The 19,152-nt window shown below is 40.5% G+C and overlaps 2 protein-coding genes across 4 annotated transcripts in view; one reads left to right on the top strand and one right to left on the bottom strand.

The window, feature by feature from the left end:
• Positions 1–1,070: 1,070 nt before the first annotated feature.
• GPRC5B (G protein-coupled receptor class C group 5 member B) lies at positions 1,071–17,871 on the top strand. 3 transcript variants are annotated; one of them, XM_068698918.1, is made up of 4 exons: positions 1,071–1,272; positions 7,164–8,173; positions 12,812–12,924; positions 14,302–17,871. In XM_068698918.1, the coding sequence occupies exons 2-4, from the start codon at positions 7,168–7,170 to the stop codon at positions 14,344–14,346; spliced, it is 1,164 nt and encodes a 387-aa protein (XP_068555019.1). In that variant the 5' UTR covers positions 1,071–1,272; positions 7,164–7,167; the 3' UTR covers positions 14,347–17,871. The 3 variants fall into 3 exon arrangements, with proteins under 3 accessions (XP_068555019.1, XP_068555018.1, XP_068555020.1); XM_068698917.1 differs by having other exon boundaries at positions 1,074–1,272; positions 7,160–8,173; XM_068698919.1 differs by lacking the exon at positions 1,071–1,272 and adding an exon at positions 3,174–3,334 and having other exon boundaries at positions 7,160–8,173.
• Positions 8,383–19,152, bottom strand: part of IQCK (IQ motif containing K) — a 58,433-nt gene continuing 47,663 nt past the window's right edge. Inside the window, exon 9 of the mRNA XM_068698925.1 lies at positions 8,383–9,268. Within this exon, the coding sequence (XP_068555026.1) occupies positions 9,243–9,268 (26 nt within the window). The 3' untranslated portion in view covers positions 8,383–9,242. The remainder of the gene's footprint in view (positions 9,269–19,152) is intronic.

Raw genomic sequence — 19,152 nt, 5'->3', positions numbered from 1 at the left:
GCACGTCAGCTACCCTGAGAAGTTCAGGTAACCCCCCAGGACATAACAAGTGACATCTAAATGAAGCCATGCGTGCTACCATGAGGCTGGTTAAAGGTTACAGATCTGTGTTGGAGAACACATTTCGGCAGTTTCCCTTTGAAAGGCTCTGGATATGGAAGCCTGGCAAGATGCACAGCGCGCTACCTGCAGTCAGGAAGGACGGGTGTCCATCGCTCCCCGCTGACAACGCCATTGCGCTTGTGTCTGCCCAGTTTCCCATTAGCAGTTTGAAAGCATCAAAAGACTGACGCACAGCACAGGGCGGCTGCCAGTCACAGGGCGTCGCACGGATGTAGTCTAAAGGCTTAAAAGGCAGACAAGTTTTTGCTGTGCAATGAACATCACCAACTGAAGCTGTCTTTCCCTGCTACAAATAACTCCTTCCGAAATCTGCAGGAAGCCCTGTCCTGTGAATACAGCATCTGCTTTCGGAGGGGTTGCAGCTTTTCCAGAGCTGGGCTGTGCAGAAGCTGGGAAGGGGGACGTGAGCTGCACATTGCGAACTGGGAGGCACCGACCAGCTCTGAGCATCGCCTTTGCGGGGCCCCATGTGTTCACAGGGCCTGTTCCTGAATTGTGCTGCATAAGCAACCTGGAAAATGTCGCTTGCTCAATACAATTTCTCTCTTCTGAATGTCTAAGGTAGCAGCAGGTTGGACACGTGCACCGGAGGCAGATGGGGTGAATATTTCCAGCCCATCGCAAACCCCAGCTGCCACGGAGCTGCAAAGCCTCCCTCCCCTGCCAGCCCCAAACCAGCCCGAGGTGTGCACACGCAGCCGTTGTGCCGGGATGGGTGTGCAGCCCGGATTTCTCGCACCCCGTCCGCACAGCACCGGGGCGCGCAGGACCGCACGCCTGGCTGTGCACGGTGCCTGCTCCCGGCTCCCCGTGCCCTGCGGTCCCTGCACCTCGCAGCAGCAATCCGGCCGGGCTGGGGGCGAGCCATGCCGTGCCAGTGCCCGTGGAGGTGGATACGTGCCGAGCCGAGCCGAGCCGAGCCGTGCCGGGGCGGGGCGGTGGGAGGGGGCTGGCCGCCGGGTCGTAGCGCAGCGGGGCGGAGGGTGCAGAGCAGGGCGGGCAGCGCACCGCTCCGTGCCGTGCCGTGCCGGGGCCAGGCGCTCCATGAGCAGCCCCGGGGGGGCTCGGTGCTCGCAGGCTCCGGGATGTGACTTGCGGCGGGCAGGCGGACACAGCTGCCCCGCCGGCCTCGGCTGCAGCAGCCAGCGGGTGAGTGGGGTCCCCGGTCCCGGTCCCTATTCCCCAGCCCCCGGTCTCTATTCTCCGGTCCCCATTCCCCAGTTCCTGGCCCCCGGAGGTGCCGGCCCCGAGCTGCGCCCGCGGAATTAGCCCGGTGGCCGGCAGCAGACAGCAGGCTGCAGGGAGTCCGGCAGGATTAGGGTGGATATAGGGCAGCAGAGGGGGGCGGAGGAGGGGGCTGCCCCCGCCGGGAAGGGCTGGCGAGGAGGGGGCTTTGAGCCAGGCTGGGGGAGGGACGGAGAGCCTGGGAAGAGAGAGGGGAGAGCGAAGGGAGAGGGGGACCGAAGGGGAGCGGGCTGGAGCGGGCTATGTGCGGGCGGGGAGGAGGCGGCGGTGCGGGAGGATTAAGGGGGAGCGGGGAAGCGGCCGCAGGCGGGGGCTGCCCGGCCCCGCGCCCCCCGGCACCGGGCGCTGTGCTCCGGGACCGGGACCGGGGGGAGAAGCCTTTTGCTGGCCCCTGGCTGCTCCTTTCTGCCCGGTCCCGGCCTCAGCTGGAAGGTGGGAGCCCCAGGTCGGGGTGCAGCGCGGCTCGGGAGGGTTGAGCCCCGCCAGCTGTTTAATTTCCACTTAATAAAAAGCCCTCCCTCTGTATTGCTTCTCCCCAAAGCCAAAGAGCGATAGGATTTAGCACTTATGTGAACCCTTTGTTTACGCCTGACCTAATGTTTATCCCAAGGCTAACAGGATTTCCTGCCCGCTGAACCTCGACACCTCGGTGGGCTCTCGCTGCTGGAGCACGGAGCCTGTGCGGTGCTTTATGTGCCGCTTACCAGCCGGGGCTGTGGGTGCTGAGGTGTTGTCTCCCTGCATCAGGGCCATCAGGTGAAGGGAACCCCTCCATCACGAGGCTGTGACATGAAGAGAAACAGTTGGAGAATTAGCAAAGCAAAGGAAAAACATTGATTGGTGTCATTGGTCGATAGTAGCATAATAAGACCAGACTTCATAGTCATAAGCATTTAGGTACAGAGGACATACAGTGTCTGACCGAAGGAAATGGTGAGCACCTAGAACAGCTGAAAGATCATTGCATATAACATTCAGCGTTGCAAAGTATTTCTAAATGAAAACACATTTTCCTACGTCTTTTGGAGAGGGGTCATGCTTTCTGTAGCTGTGAGCATTACGTGGGTTATTCCAACTCAGGGTAAATCCAAACCAGGGTTGTGTTTTTGCGTACAAAGTGCAATTGCACTATTAATTATTATTCTAGAAATACATCTCCTCAGTAGACTGATCTTGGCTCGGCTGTTGCTGCTCTGTTATCAGTTTTGAAGCTCATTCTTCAAATCTGATCAAAAGGAGCTGGCAGAGATCCCGTGTTGTGATTAATTCCTCACTTGCTACCATCTCTCCACAACACTTGGTGGTGGGGGCGGTTTTCTTTGGAAATGCTACAGTGAACCAGTCTTCTGCCTGTGCGTGGCAGAGCAGGTTACTATTTGTGCTACTACTGCTTTTATTTACTGGGCTGTTTTCCTTTTCTGAGATCAGATGCATCCTCCTGTATCAGTTGATTAACATTAGGACTGTAAAAAGGGGATTGGACAATGCATCTAACCATAAATAACATAAACCTTTACATGGTTACAGATTTATTCTTGCTATAGATATTCTCTAACGGCACACAGCAGCATGTGTTTGACTAGGTAAGAGATTTGCAGTCTTTGGTCAGAAGGCTTCAGCTCTTGAAAGCCTCGCTGATTTTTAACCACGACAACTTTCTGATGACAACTGTGAGATTTTTCTCTTTCTGCTCAGTTGCTTGCTTGCAATTGTACTTTGTACCGCTGGGGCAGCTCCGTGTCTGCCATTTCTGTACTGGTTCTTGCACTGTCCCCTACACCCGATAGTGCAGGAGACTTCACTCCGCTGCAAACGGCAGTTTGTGCTTGGTAACTGAGAACAGATTTTGGACTAAAAATTGAGGGCTGGATTTGCAAGCTGTCCTACTGTTTGCTTTCTGCTTTTGCCTGAAATACCTAAAGCTCCTCAATTCGTTTTATGTGCTTCTGATTGCTCTCGGGTCCAGGTACGTTGGCTTAACCAGTTGTACTGCAATCTGATTTTGGAGGAGGATCTGGGGACAAAAAAAATCAATCTGACTTCCTCCTGTATTAACAGTTTCATTCAGCTCTGCCGGAGACACGTTGGTGTCGCTGACTGTGTGTGCTGGAATGTTTCTGTGACATTTCTGCATTACTATCGCTGTAGCTCTCCGGTGGGAGTAGGAGTGAGGTGCCAGTCAAACAGAGTGCTATTGTTACTGCCGAGAGGTTGCATAACTTTGCTGAGAGCTAATCTAGACATAAAGAGGTAAAAATACTACTCTCCTGCAGTCACTGATTTATGTAGCTACTGGGAATAATGAGCAGAGACGAGATTCTGTAGTAAAATCAAGACGCATGGGCTTCTGCCTCTCCACCCACAACACAGGCTTGAGGAAGGCACTATTTCAACAACAAACCCATACTGATACTTTGCTTTTCCAAAACAACTTTTCTGGAAAAAAAATAAAAAGACTTTAGTTTTCCCTTTTACTTACTGAGTCTGTGGTTTCAGCTAAAGCTAAAACTTCAGTGTTGTAATGCAATTTTTCCTTGTCTATATACCAATGTGAGTTCACTGCTGAGGAACAGTGCTAGCAAAAGGATTTGAGCTGGTATCATCACAGGGTTTGCATATTAATGTTGCCAGTTCTTACCTAGTCAGGCAGAAGTATGTGCTAAACTGATTGCAAACGTGGCTGTATCTATAGCAGTGACAAGGAGAAGATTCCTCATCTGGAGGAAGCCCAGTTTGAAAGCTTTGATGTAGAAAGCATCTACTGTTCAGCATGACTTGCTGACATGTGATGGGAATGTGATTGCACACCAAGAATACCTGTCAGCATTCCTAGAGATTTCTTGTTTTATGCTGTAGCTGCATTGGAGCTTTCTAAGAGAACTACTGTTTATTTCCATCAGCTCTCTCAAAAGTAATTTCACAGATGGAAGAAACTTGGGAAAACCCCTGAGTTGAACATCTCTGAATTTCTGTGTTTTCCCCTTTCCTAAAGAGACTACTCCTTCGTGAAGGGGAAACTACTCCAAATGTATTAACCCTCCTTTCGCAAACACTTCCAAATAGGAAGAGGAAACAAATGATGGGCTGACAATATGACTGCTTACCCATGCAGCACAATCTCCATGGAAACAGACTGTCCTAGAATAGCTCAATCACATGAGGGTTACATGACATGAATAAAGTAACCAGAAAACTGGAAAATATCTTAGAACTAGAGATACTTGCACTTAATTCATTACCCCCCAGGTCTTTGGAGAGCAGTGAATAAACAAAGCTAGTATTAAAACCAATTTAGTGCATGTATATCATTATTTGTAAGTGGCAGGGTAGTGGAAAATTAACGTGATCCTCATTTAAAGGGCTGTTTATTGTTTCCAATTTGGGAGACATTGTTTGAGGATGAGTTTTGAGTAACTTTCCACACGACCTCCTGCTTCTTGAAATTGGTACCCATGGTTCACAGCATTACCTTAGATCCTAGTGGATTTCTTCCCTTTGTACCAGCAGGTGCTGACCATTCCCCACTTTTACTTTTAGGATGTTTTGGATATCCTAAAAAGTAAATGCACTAGTTGGAGTAAGAACCACCTATGTGTAGAAGGGATTCCTAAGTTACCTTTGGAATGTTTCCTTCTGGTTAATTCTGTACTCGTAAAGATATTTATTGAGCATGACCATTTTCAATATTTCACTGATGATTAATTTTCTTTGTGTAAAGTCAATGTTTTTACCATGTCATGACAGTTATTGAGAAACCTGTTATACAAATCAGGTACAAATAAGTAAATCTTCTACCATTTCACCATAAAGAAAATTACAGTTAGGTAGGAAAAAATCTTTAGTCATTAGCTGCAAGTCATTGTAGCGTTAGAACATTTTAGCCCTTCCAACAGTGCGAGGATACTGTAATTTCTGTGGGCAGGCACAGCTCATTCATTACTTGTCTCTTGTTTGTCCGATGGCCTATCACCTTCTTTGTCACAGCTTCTACTTCAGAGATGAAATTTTGTAATAAGCTTTTTTGTCTGTTGCATAAATGAAGACCATAAAGTCATTACACATTTATATTAGCACATTTGCTGTCTTGGTTCCTCTAATAGGAAAGTGTAATTTCCATCATTCGTCTCCTGGCAGTAGCCTAAAATGGGCACTGTTCATTATTCAGCGAAAGAGGATGAACATTAGCTTAAAGATTGCGATTCTCAAGATTTAACTTTGCCTGTTACAGGATTATAACACACTGGAAGAAAACCCATAGTGCTCATCTGTAATAGATGCTGCACTGTTTCATGAAGTGTGTGTAAATAGTTTTGGCACTGGTTAGGACTGATTATGTCCAATGTAACAACATTGCACTGTTACTTTAAAACATTTTCAACTCATTAAACTTTTTGATGTTTTCATTAAACACATTTCTGATTTATAAAACATCTTTATACGAGTACTCATTTAGGGCTTTGTGTAAGTTGTAAAAAAGTTACTGATAGCATCTCAGTTTCTTGCTGTATATCTTAAGCATGTCATGTGAGCTACATGAGTAACTCAGTGCCTGCTTCCATGGTGCTTTTCTTCCATAAAGTCTCCACACACCATATAATGAAATTCTTATTCTAAGCATTTTCACCTAGGCATGCAGTTCACATCACTGAATGTAATCCTACTGAAATCTGTAGTGCTAATTAAGCAAGTGAAGGTTAACAGGATGAGGTTTCATATCTGGTACACATAGTGTTTACACTCTCTGGGACAGATTATTCATTTAAACGTTACATTTTTAACAATCTCCTCCTTTGCCCTGCTTTGCTAAGTAAAAGCAAATGGCGTAACATGCATCTTTTAAAATCACCTAATCTGTGTTCTGCCTAAAACTAGGAATTTGTCTTGACTTGCTGGAATTTGTCCAGATTTTTGGTCCTGGTGATTGAGCATGGTATGTTGTGTTCCTGGGGAGTTTACAATTGTTCACTCTGTAGGCTGAGGAAAGTGAAGCTCTGTTTTTTGTTGTTTGTTTCATTGAATGGCTTTAGATTTGCTAAGAAGCACAAAGAGACATTCATTTTTGATGAGTTGATTGATGACGCTGCATGTGTGCACCATTGTTGCAGAATATGAGATTTCTCTAGCCAACCATTCCCATTCGCAAATGCAATCTAATACCTGGGCTTTGGAAGAGGATGAAAGGAATGAATATCATAACTGCCTATTGACTGAGGATGAAAACAAGATTTTCCTTTAAAAAAAAATAAAGCACAAGGTTTATTTTCCTCAAACTGCTTTGTCTCTCTCTCTCTCTCTCTTTTTTTTTTTTTTTTTTTTTTTTTTAAGGGGGGGGAAGGGAAGGGGACTAACTCTTATCATTATTCCAGTAAAGGAGCAAGCCTCTGAAATAGTCTAATTCTGATACAACTTACACTTGTATCAGATTCAGTGCAATTCACACATTCTTTAAGAAACCAAATTTGAACAGTAAAACATCATAGTTAATGTATGATTTCACAACATGATAAATTGTTTCTTATGGTTGCGTTTTAGAATATTTGCAGGGGTGGTGATGGGAAACATTTTCAATCTATGCAAATGCAGAAACGAATCAGTTTGCACTCAGCGTACAACAGGCAAAAGTAACTTTCTGGGAGGGCAGCACAAGGGGATGGGGTAGGCTAATTCAGCTGAAAATTCAGTGCAAAAAACAAGTGTAAATGTGAGCTATTGAAACAGGCTGTACTTCTAATTGCTGTGAAATGCTCCGAAGTAACCTGTAGCTAAACAAACAAATGTCTTATTGTCTCAGACAGAAAAATGAAAACCTACCCAGCCATTGGTTTCTTCCTCCTCTTCGTGATCAGCTATGGCTCTTCTGAAAACTCCAGCACGCCGAGAGGGTGCGGACTGGACCTCCTCCCGCAGTACGTGTACCTGTGCGACCTGGATGCCATTTGGGGAATAGTTGTGGAGGCAGTTGCGGGAGCAGGTGTGCTGACAACATTGCTGCTGATGCTGATTTTGCTGGTGAGGCTGCCCTTCATCAAGGAGAAAGAGAAGAAGAGCCCCCTGGGAATGCACTTCCTCTTTCTTTTTGGGACTCTTGGACTGTTTGGGCTGACATTTGCGTTCATCATCCAAGAAGATGAAATGGTGTGCTCTACCCGAAGGTTTCTGTGGGGAGTTATCTTTGCTTTGTGCTTCTCGTGCTTGCTAGCTCAAGCCTGGAGACTTCGTAGACTAGTTCGACATGGGAAAAGTCCATCTGGCTGGCATCTAGCTGGTGTGGCGATCTGCCTGATGCTCGTTCAGGTCATTATTGCAACCGAGTGGTTAATACTAACAGTTGTCAGAGATAACAAGTTGGCCTGCAGCTATGAACCGATGGATTTTGCTATGGCTTTGATTTACGTTATGTTCCTGATGGTATTTACCATGGGTTTTTCTCTTTTCACTCTCTGTGGAAAGTTTAAGAAATGGAAGAAAAATGGAGTATGTCTCATTATAACACTTTTCTTTTCCATTCTGATTTGGGTAGCCTGGATGACTATGTACCTCTTTGGTAATGCTGAACTAAAGAGAAGAGACAAATGGAGTGATCCCACTCTTGCTATTGCACTGGTGTCCAGTGGTTGGGTGTTTGTTATTTTTCATGCTATCCCTGAGGTCCACTGTACCATCCTTCCATCACAGCAGGAAAACACTCCCAATTATTTTGATACTTCACAGCCAAGGATGCGTGAAACTGCTTTTGAGGAAGATATACAGCTTCCTCGGAGCTACATGGAAAATAAAGCCTTTTCAATGGATGAACATAATGCAGGTAAGAATTTACTATTTTATGTAGTAGCAAAGAAAATAATCTGTATGAGATGTTTTTCAGGTATTCAGAACAGGGCTCATTACATTTTTATTTTTTTTTATATTGCTTATAGCTCACTTTTAAAATTTTTTGTTAAAAATCAATTATGAAAATAGTAGAGGAGAAACACTACAGAAAATATGTCTTTGGTTAGAATGACTCGTTTTTTTAATTGAAATAAATGAACAACACCAAAAGTGGAAGGAAAACACTGGAAAAATAACTTCTATTTTCAAATAACGTAAATAATATATATTTTTTTGTCATTACTAACAACATTTTATATGAAGTGTTTTTTTAAAACCCAAGAAAAAATCAAGTAAGTTCTCCATGTTACAAAGCGTTCAGCCTCTTCAGCAACAAAATAATTATTACTAATCATACTACCCGTAGCATAGTAATCATGCCACCAGTAATAGCATAGGACTTTGCTATTTTACGATGCTGGAGGAAAAAAAAAAATGCAAGGTGGTACACAAGCAAGTTCAAAGACAATTTTTGTCCTGAAGACTTTAACATGTGAACAGAATACGCAGAGACAGGTTTCAAGGTAATGGCTGCTTTCCTTGTCATAGCTGTTTGGTGACACAGAACAATGTGTTGTTCTGACACACAATGAAAATTTGCAATGAAAATGAGTGATTACCAAAAAGGCCAGAGCCCAACTGGTTGTTTAAGAGATCCAAACCATTGCTGAAAGTTTAACACAGATCAGAAAATATACAGGGATGCTAGCCTGATGGTATTGTGTAGGGTAGGTTGTGTTCTGGTCAACTCCCACAATTGGACAAAGGATTTTGGTATTACACAAACTGCTTTTTATTCACTGTAATTGAGACGAGAACTTTGGCATCCCAGCCAATGACTATCCAGGCACTTTACCTTTGTTTTCATCTCTACGTATCGTTGTTTTCCTCTGGTTTTGATGTTTCCTCTGGATGTACACCAGACATGTAGGAAAAGGGCACTCATGTTTGTGACAGTGTCGGGTCAGGAAAATATTTTCCCTCCAAGTGCTTTAGCAGGAACTTTAAAGGTTTCCTCCTTGTATGAAAGCTTTGAACAGAAAGGAGTGAAGATCTGTGAGTATGTAACACAGGTAGTGATAAAACAAACAAAAATCACGTGGATGGAAGAATGCTTATTTATTACTAATAAATAAGTAATAACTAACTAACTAAGTAATAACTAACAAACTACTAATAAATAACTAACATAATAATAAACTAATAAATAACTAACATAATAATAAACTAATAAATAACTAACAAACAACTAAGTAATAACTAACTAAGTAATAACTAACTAAGTAATAACTAACTAAGTAATAACTAATATAACTAAGTAATAACTAACAAAGAAGTAGAGGCAGCTTTACCATAGACTGTAAATGCATTGATCTTTCTTTTTTTACTGCCCTCCAACTCCCATTAAATTAATTTCATAGTAAGGTAACTGCAGTGACTTCAGTGGAGTTATTTCTGACTAAGGCAGATATAAGAAGAAAATTGGATCTTTCAGCCTGTATTATTCTCATTCATGCATACATTTAAAAAAACAAACACAGAAGCTCCTTTTTTATCTAGTCATTAGTGATCAATTTTTTTAGTGAAATGGATTAATGTATGATAGCTATAAAATAATTATAGTATCTATTATAGTGTAATTTATGATGTTACGTTTTAATCTAAATACAAAATAGATTTCCTTATCTGATACCCTTATTAATATTTATCATAATAAATGCATGTCAATCCTATTCCCATGGCATGTGGAAGAAGGATATGTTTTTAATAAATCAAAACAGATTAATTATTCCTTTGTAGGTGTTCTCTAATGTATATATAGAATTACAACAGGGTTTGAAGACAAAACGTACTCATGGTAGAGAGTAAAAGTAAATACAAGTAAAAATATTCAAGTCACATATTAAGGCTGCAAGTGTTAATTTAAGTCATATCACTGCACTGATGGCTGTCAGTGGCTAAGCACTCAATCCATTAGCAATTGGCTCTTTGCAGGTATACAGAGAATAATCTTTTCTGCTATTCATTTAATTAACCTCAATTCAAGAATTTGTCTTTAAGAGTTCAGGAATTAAAGGAGGGATACTTTCTTCAATAATAATAATGATGTTTAAGAATAACAATGATACGTAAATTTTGGAAGATGTGATTTACGGTTGGACTTGGTGATCCTGAAGCTCTTTTCCAACCTAGGTGACTCTGTGATTCTCTGACTAGAAACCATCTCATGGTTTGCTGACTGTAATATTTGTTTAAATAAGTGGTTAGCATTAAATGGAAAACATGTTTGGTTAAATGTATTTTCCATTAATTCATTCTGTATAAAGCAAATTTGCTTTCCTTTTTTTAAAAGACTTTAATAATCATTCTAAAAATCTGAATAACCTTTAAACTATAGGTTCAAATAAGCATACGGTCTCATTTTTTCCTTTTTCTCATCACAACATAGCTCCAAGTTATACACACCAAGAGGTGTTCTATTCCAGGAATACCATTAAACATTAATAAAGCAAAACAGTTTTAAATTCAGTTATTTAAACAATATACTAATCTGTAATTTTAATATTCATGTGATAGATATGTTGAAATATCTACTTAGAAGAATTATTCTCATTTCCATGTCTTCTAAAAAATACCAGTTAAGTATTTAGAATCCCTGGAAAAGGGCAACTTAAATGAATTCTCAGTGCTGTCTCAAAGTGCATCGCTCAGTAACAGGGCAACTTCTGCAAAGCAAATAGGGTTTGTCTTATACATGAAAAACCTGGGTAAGAAATGTGGAGTACTACAACTGTCGAGAAACCCAAGCCCAATAAGCTCTGTTACTCACTGAATTTCATTTAATAACTTTTAGTACTAAAAGTCATCCTCTGAGCCAGTGCCTAAAAACAAAGCTAACTAAATTTAAAATGTGTGTTAAAAGGAGACTATGACATGACATTTACTCAAACCTTCTTGGCAACTTTCTCTCTGATTCTCATGTTGGAAATATTTTAGACTAACGGCAGTAATAAGGAAGGAAAACTCAGCAATCTGAAATTGAATGTAGTGTCTTTTAAAATAGTTTTGAAATCACCATGTAAATTATATACTGAAATGTGTAAATATTTTAATGATAGGATGCATTATAGAAAGATCTTTCTTCTTTGTGTGTACTATCAAATATCAGAGCAATCAGTTGTCTAACACACAATAAGAAGCATAACTACAAAGTAGGAATACTACTGAGCCTGAGGTAGTTAAATTAAAAATAAAAGATACATAATTCTAGTGTAGAGGCTTTCATCTTTTGTCCTCCCAGTGTTCTGCAAAATATATTTATATAGCGTGTTATATATATAATTTTAAAATATAGAGCAGTTAAGGTTCCATATATATGTAAACAGCTGAGCATTTGTAGGGCTGGATTTCTAAATATCTGTGCTAAATGAACACTGTTCTTCATCTCTGTGCACAACTCCCAAAGAGAAGAGCAGCAGTGGATGGAGGAATGTGTATGGCTGTAGGATCCATTTAAATCTCGTTGCACACAGTGCAATGATATTAAATCCTGACTCCATTGAAGTTTATGCTGAAATTCCTCTAAACTTCAGTTCATCCTCAATTTCAGCTAGAGAGCTGAGTATTGTAATTTCAATTAAATCTCAGAGAATTTCTTGCCCCAGGTGCCAGATCCAGGCATGTTTCTATTTACCAGCTGACAGATGAGTATTGCCCACTGTAACTGCTCAAGCAGCGTGTATAAATGAGCTCTGTTCCCTGGCCACATCTGAATTCAGTGAAGCCATTATTTACCCCTGAAGTAAAATAGAGTATGTGTGCGCCAATCCCCGGACTGGTTTAGAGGGAAAGAAGCACATCCCTAACTACACATCACTCATTCAGAATATACATCTTGAATCCAAACTTGTGCTGCAATTAATGGAGACACTAATGTAGGTCTGCTATAAACATTCAGAAGGACAGTCAGCATCTCTTTTGCCTCAGTTAATTGCCATGTTTAAGCTATTTGAAAGCAATATTTACTTCATATTTCTAGTTTCGCAGAGTAAATATAATCTGAAACATCTGGAAAATCCTTATGTGCTCGTCATGCTGAAGTAATGCTCATGGGGACTGTGAGCATGCTTGCTGGCTCAAGCAATGTTTTGGATCTCTGTCCTCTGAGTTTGATAGAAAGCAAAGGGTAATATCATTTTACTTAACCCCACAGTATCCAGACTGATAGAGGAAGAGTTTTGCATAAAGCATTGTGCAAGATGCATCACAGGTTCTCTGACTGAAGACATTAAACACCTGGTGAAATGAGACTAAGCAAAATTTGAGAAACTTTTCCCATTCCACAGCAAACGGTTAATTTTATGTAAAACTGATTTCTTTCCTGCAATCCCTCCCTAATTCTGTACAAAAACCTGCTGTTCAAAAGCAATGTGAAAACTGGTATGGCAGCATAAAAGTTAAAATAAATGGCACAGTTCCCAGTAACTAAATTGGAGGATTAAACTTTTATGATTTCAAAGGAGATGCGCAGCACTGACCAGGTTCTAAGAACATCTCTCTTTTTTAAACACAGCGCTAAGGACGGCAGGATTTCGAAACGGCAGTTTGGGAAGCCGACCTAGTGCTCCCTTTAGAAGCAATGTTTATCAGCCAACTGAGATGGCAGTTGTGCTAAATGGTGGGACTGTAAGTATCAAAATGTGATGATTTAAGAAATCTTTGCTTTGTAACAATACATATGCAACTGCTACTAATTGAAAAGCCTTCTGCATTTAGCTTATTCATAGCAGGGTGACAGCTATACATGAAAATTCAGGGAGCAAGTATGCATGTAATGCTCCCCTTCCCCTCTAGAAAAGATGTAATTACAAAGTATTTTGCATTTCTTTACTTAGCCATTCACATTTTGCATTGTAACTTGGGTGAACCAAGTTCTTTGGTGACTCTAAACAACCCCTTTGAACCACGCTTGTGTTAAGTTTGTTAACTAGTAAGTGACACAATTTCCCACCTGATTTTTTTTCAAGATTTTGTGAGTCACACAAGTGTTTCAAGCCAGTACTTTACTCTAAATAACAATCATTGTTGCAGATAACGGTGGTCTCTCACCTATCTTCCACTTTCTTGTAAAACATCCATAATTCTTTGTAAGTTACATATGTATGGATCTCTGTCAAAGATTCATAAAAGAGGAGTATAGAATATTTTAATGATAACAACGTAGATTTTTCTCTCTTAGGCAATAGTTTGGCATGCTGTTATTCGATAGACCTGTTTTTTGCAGCCTTGCAGTTGTAAGAATGGCTCAGCGATCTGATGCCAAACAGGCTTTCTAAATGTTTTTCGCATGATGTTTAATTTGCAGCTAAGAAACTGCATATAGTAGGCATAATGTTAAGAAAATAATTTTCATCTTCATGTTTTTTCATGCATACCAACATGCTTGTTAAAAATTTACCCATGAGCCAGTTTATACTCATGTGAGTTGGGTTTTTTTATTTTGAATCATGAGCTGATTCCATAACTCAGCCTCAACATTTAAGCCAAAGAATGCAATCTGATTGCAGGTCTCTTCTTTTGTTTGTAAGTACAGTTTTGTTTGGGTTTAGTAAGCAAGAGAGACTAGGTATGAGGATTCTGCAGTGTGGGTAATACAGTGGGAAACATACTGACTTGAATAAAATGAGGCTTGTGCTTTGCTGTCAGTAATGAATAGCTTCCTTTCGATACTTGGATTCATCTGTTCCAGTATTTTCTGATACTAGAATATGCAGCTCAGGAAAAAGGCAGTTTAAGGACGATAAGATGCTAGAGAATTTGTTTTGTTCTGAGGTGGATACAAAGCTTACTGGAGAGCATTAGATAGTAAAATGAGAGAGAAATGAATTTATAGTCATGGCTTTTACAGAGGTAAATGCACTGTATGGGTTGAACATGAGCTTCATTGCATCATTTTGTTCTGGAAATACTGGCTCTAAAGCTGATGTGTACATGTAGCATGGTAACACTGATGTCTGAACACACTAGATCTCTCAGTTATGGGTTTATTATCCTTATTTGCAGATACCAACTGCTCCGCCAAGTTACACTGGACGACACCTCTGGTGAAAGGCTGTAGGCTGTAGAGAGTAAGAATCCTTGTTGCAGATTTTGTTCCTTGGCAGTGTGTCTTTGAGGGAGGAATCCATAGCAGTACCAGAACAAAGCAACAGAACATCCAGGAGCTTGTGAAATCCTACAGAGGATTTTGTGTAAATGTGAACACCACTGAACTGATAAACTAATTGCAAAAACAAAATTGTAAGCCTGAAGCTGAATCTGATTTAAAATAGTAGTAGGCACACTTCAAAATGAAAGAGAGGGATATTGCATTCTGAAATGTAAGATATTCTCTTGTCTGTAACTAGTGTGTGAGGCAAGCCTGATTTTGGTTGCCAGCTGCTTGAAAAATATCCTCCTTTCACCTAAACTTAATTCACGTTGCCACAAAAGATTGCCACTACAGTGTGAAAACATACAGGATTTCTTTCCATTTTGCTCCTTTTACCTTCATTTCCAATGCCATGAAAAGTCCTTGTTTGCTTCATTATCTAGCTGTACTGTAACATCACATAGCATCATGTGCAGTCAAGCATTGTCATTCTGTGGCAACTCAATTACCATTACACTGTAGGTTGATATTCTTCTCTTTAAAAAGCCTGTGTATGAAAGCAGTTCTGGAGAGACAAAAGGTCTGTGCACGGTTTATGGGAGTTATGGAGCTTCTTGAGGCAGAGAAGAAGTGTAGGTCCAGCATAGTCAGCTCTCTCCAGAAGCCTGGAATTGGATTCCCTCTTATTCCTCAACCCCAGGTGCGAGCAGAGCCGCGCACATTGTCACTTCTACAGAAGAAGCCATGAAAGGAAACTTTGGAGGGATGTGCTTTGCAAAGACTTAGTTGGGGAGAGAACGTGACTCGGGTTTGCCAGAAGTATGTTTGTTGTGGTGGTGGATGATGGGCGACCCACTGCACAACACAAGCCGGTCTGGGCTGGTAGGCTGATCCCGTCGAGCAGGAATTCGGTGGCAGCTGAAAAATACTGATCACCTGTCAGGAGAAACTCAGCAGCATATAGGGTCAAGGCCTCTGTTTCTAATCCTTGTTCATATGAGTAGTCCCATTGACTGCAGTTGTTTGTGCATTTAAATGTGGTTGTGTGTTTTAGTGCCTAGCGGGTAGAATCTCCTTTCTGGAGGTGGTTTGTTGTTGTTTTTGTTTTTTAAGGTAGTTTCTTCCCTCGTTCTCCCCCCCACCTCCACTTTTTTGAGTTGATATAAAGCAGACTTTCTCAAAGCTTTTTATCTTTGTTTTCTCCAGGTTATTTGAAAGATTCCCATTGCCCATTGTTTGTGCCATGGTTTTCATTATGTTTAAGCAATCATTCCTTTATTTAACATTTAATACATATCAGACATTGAAAACATCATTGTATCTTCACTGTTTGGCCGATGTTAATCTTAGCTTTCCTCGATACTAAAAGCAAATTGTTTTTACTTGAGGGCATAGGAAACATATAACAAATAAACTTTGCATATGCTATAATAAAAATATATATTTTCAAACTAAAAAATATAATGTACAAATAACCGAATAGCTTAGTAGCTTCACAGAAAGAAGTTACTTGCTGTATACTGCAAAAGAAATGAGCGTTTTATTTTTCAAGAGTCTTCCTGATTCTCCATGTACCTCCATTTCTACTGAATTAGGAACCTAGTCCTGCAGAATTGTACTCCCACGAGCAGTCTGGCTCTACATACAGGTACAGAGGCTGCAAGACCAGTCCCTAAGTGTTGCACACTGATATATATGTGTATATATATATGAAAAAATATATATTGCCATTCTTGCCATGATCATCTTATAGGATTTTATTTCACAGCCCTTCTCTTCCACACGCAATGGTTTTCTGTCATGCATGAATAAAGGAGCGTGTTAGCTCCATGTCAGATATTCCCCCCTGCCCTTCCCTCCTCGAGGCAAAGGAAGCATGTGCTTGTTGTAGGGATTGCTTATTTTATTTTGTAAGTAACTAGGTGGCCTAGGTAACCAAGTAGGGTAGGGGTGGATATTGCATGCTATCCAGTGACTTAGAAATACGTTTTGCTTGTTAAAAGCAAAGCTTTGATCAAATAAAGTAACATTTATGATAGCAATAGTTACCCAGAAGTTGCATAATTTGGAAGAATATAAAACCCCTTATCATCACTTGCCTGAAGAGTTTTGTTTTAAAAAATCAGAAAACTACCGTAAAAACATATAAGATGACCATGGCATAAATGGTAGGCCAGCTTCCTTTTAAAAGGTTTATCATGCTACAGCCAAGATTTATGAACTACAATACATATTTTACAGACCTTGGACAAAAACTGTATGAGATATAGTCCTCTTAAGAAATAGTGGTTTTTTTCTTTTTCTGGGTGTGACTGAATTGATAAATAGAGTTCCCAATCCTGCTCATAGCGAAGCTGATTGGAATTTAAGGCCTTATACAAAAATACGGCCAGATTCTACAATCTGCTACTCACATGACTACTGTCCTTGGTTGGTCATGTGAACTATTCACACCATTGCAAAGTAGCAGGATTGGGCTTAATTTGTGGTGAAGGTGTGGCAATAGATTAGGAGGGTCTTTACTTTCCAACTTCATACAATTAGTAATAAGCAATTTTTTTGTAAGTCACTAGTTTGTTATGTAAAATGCCCCAAATAAAAATGTAATTGAAGAAAGGCACCTTTATGTTAACTTATATTTCTGTTACAGTAAACACATTGTTTACTTCTGCCTTTATGAGTTATCTAGAATGTAGAGCATCTGTGAACAACATAAGTGTAAGCACAAGCCTTTCACTGTTCAGTTAATTTTAATTAGCTTTTACACTATAAAAGCTACTATGTTGTCCCTTGATGGTATGTGCTCGTGGTGTTTCCATACAGAAATTGTAAAGCATCTGAAAAAATTGTTACCAAAACTAGATTTATAATAACTGGCTTCTGATCAATGGATAGAAAAGAGTCCAAAGCCATACTTCACAGGTCCTGTCCTGCTTTCAGAGGAGCTGAGGGTGTTTGACACTTGCCAGAAAATATGTAGCATCTTCAGAATAGCACTCTCAGTACATGCACTTGTTTCTACAAACAAGGTACATGAAGTATAGAACTAGATGTTTTTGTTTTTGGTATAAACACAGGCATCTTGGTTGGCTTTGGAGCTTGATGCCTTGGGCCTAACCAAAGGCAATGCAAAAGGGAGCACTGTAGCTTTTATAATAAAACAATTGGATTATTCTACCAACTTACAGGATTACAAAGCAGGTGCTTTTTATTAATTGATGAGAGCTAAAGCTCATTTTTGATAGATAATATATTTATTAAATGTATTAATGTGTGTTTTATAACGTACCTTTTTTTCCGCTGATTGTTGCATACTGGTATCTTATTAAGTACATCTTTAAAGGATTTTCAAGACAATCAATGTGTACCATGATGACTGTACATAAGTATACAAAACTACAAAGGTTGTAAAGCATGGGCAAATGTTTTATTTTCAAAATGCTGTTCTTAACAAGAATAAAGGCTTTACTATTTACTTACAACACTTGTGCTAGCTTGATGTTAAAATCCACCTATATTTTTTCTGCAGTATGAGCAAAGTTGAAATGAAGGAAACTGTCTCCTAAAGGTTAGGGCAAGATTCCTCCACCTTTGGTCACATTCCCATGCTTGCCCCTAGCTCTAGCACCTCTCAAACGCTCTGTGAGCCAGGCAAGGAGCTGCACAGACAAGCTCCTAACACTACAACTAATTTTGATTCTTCCACTTCGCTCAGCAGTTCCTTGAACTGGCTCAAGCACTTGTGAAAGGAGGGGGGGGGGGGAGCAGGACCACACAGCTGTGGCTGAACAACACAGAATTGTGGTAACCTTAATGTTTTATCAGAGTTTTTCAAAAGCGGTTTTGTTTTCCTGATCTAGTAAAACACCAGCATCATGAAGCAGGGGAAAAAAAAAAAGAGGGGTGGGTACTGGTATAATGGTGCAGATGAAGTCTGCCGAAGTGATGGAATAAAGTCATGTTGAACCACAGCAGCACTACCTGATATCCACATTTTATTACGCTTTTCTTGAAATCACCTAGGCCATTGTTGGACTTGTATGGAGTTAGTAGGAGAGGTGCAAGTATCTTCTCTAACTGTGAAATGTTTAAGGCCAAAGTAGGGTTTTACTTGACAAGGCTGAATTAAAAAATAATGAGGGGACCTTAGTAGGGGGCCCAATCCACTTTTTATTCTGCTTGTGCCTTATGTAAGTAAGTACACATGCAAGATCACTGAAAATGCTGTCCCTGTGATCTTCATTTTACACTTTCTCAGCACATGTGCTAAGTGATAACAAAAGGCCCTCTGAGTTTTCCCCTGAGAAATGCAGAGCAACCCTAGCTTTCCTTGCCTTCACTTGGAATTGCAGAAACACAGTGTTTCTGAAAATATGACTGTTCAGAGCAGAGCCTGAATTTACACAAATTGTTGCAGCTCTGCAGAAGTCAGTAAAACAGCTCCAGTTTATGCTAACTAGAGACCCATTTATTTTATCCAGAGTTTTATGTCTATCAGAAAAGATTTTATGTGAGCATTCAGAAACAAATAAATAGGGACACAAAATTTGGCTAAATGTGCACAATTCCATCTGTTTCAACAAAATTTTGCTCATATTAAAACAGAATTTCATCTTGGCATGCTGGGCCCTTACGTAATCTCCCTTTGATTTACAACAACTCACATGTCAAAGTAAAACTGTAATGCTAATGTGTTTCTAAATCAGTACCACCCAATTTAATCCATGTTTTGTGATACTGGTGAGAAAACTAAAATTGAAATG

Source organism: Anas acuta, chromosome 15 (genome assembly GCF_963932015.1).
Source record: "Anas acuta chromosome 15, bAnaAcu1.1, whole genome shotgun sequence".
NCBI lineage: Eukaryota > Metazoa > Chordata > Aves > Anseriformes > Anatidae > Anas > Anas acuta.
This window is presented reverse-complemented; position numbering and strand designations above follow the sequence as displayed.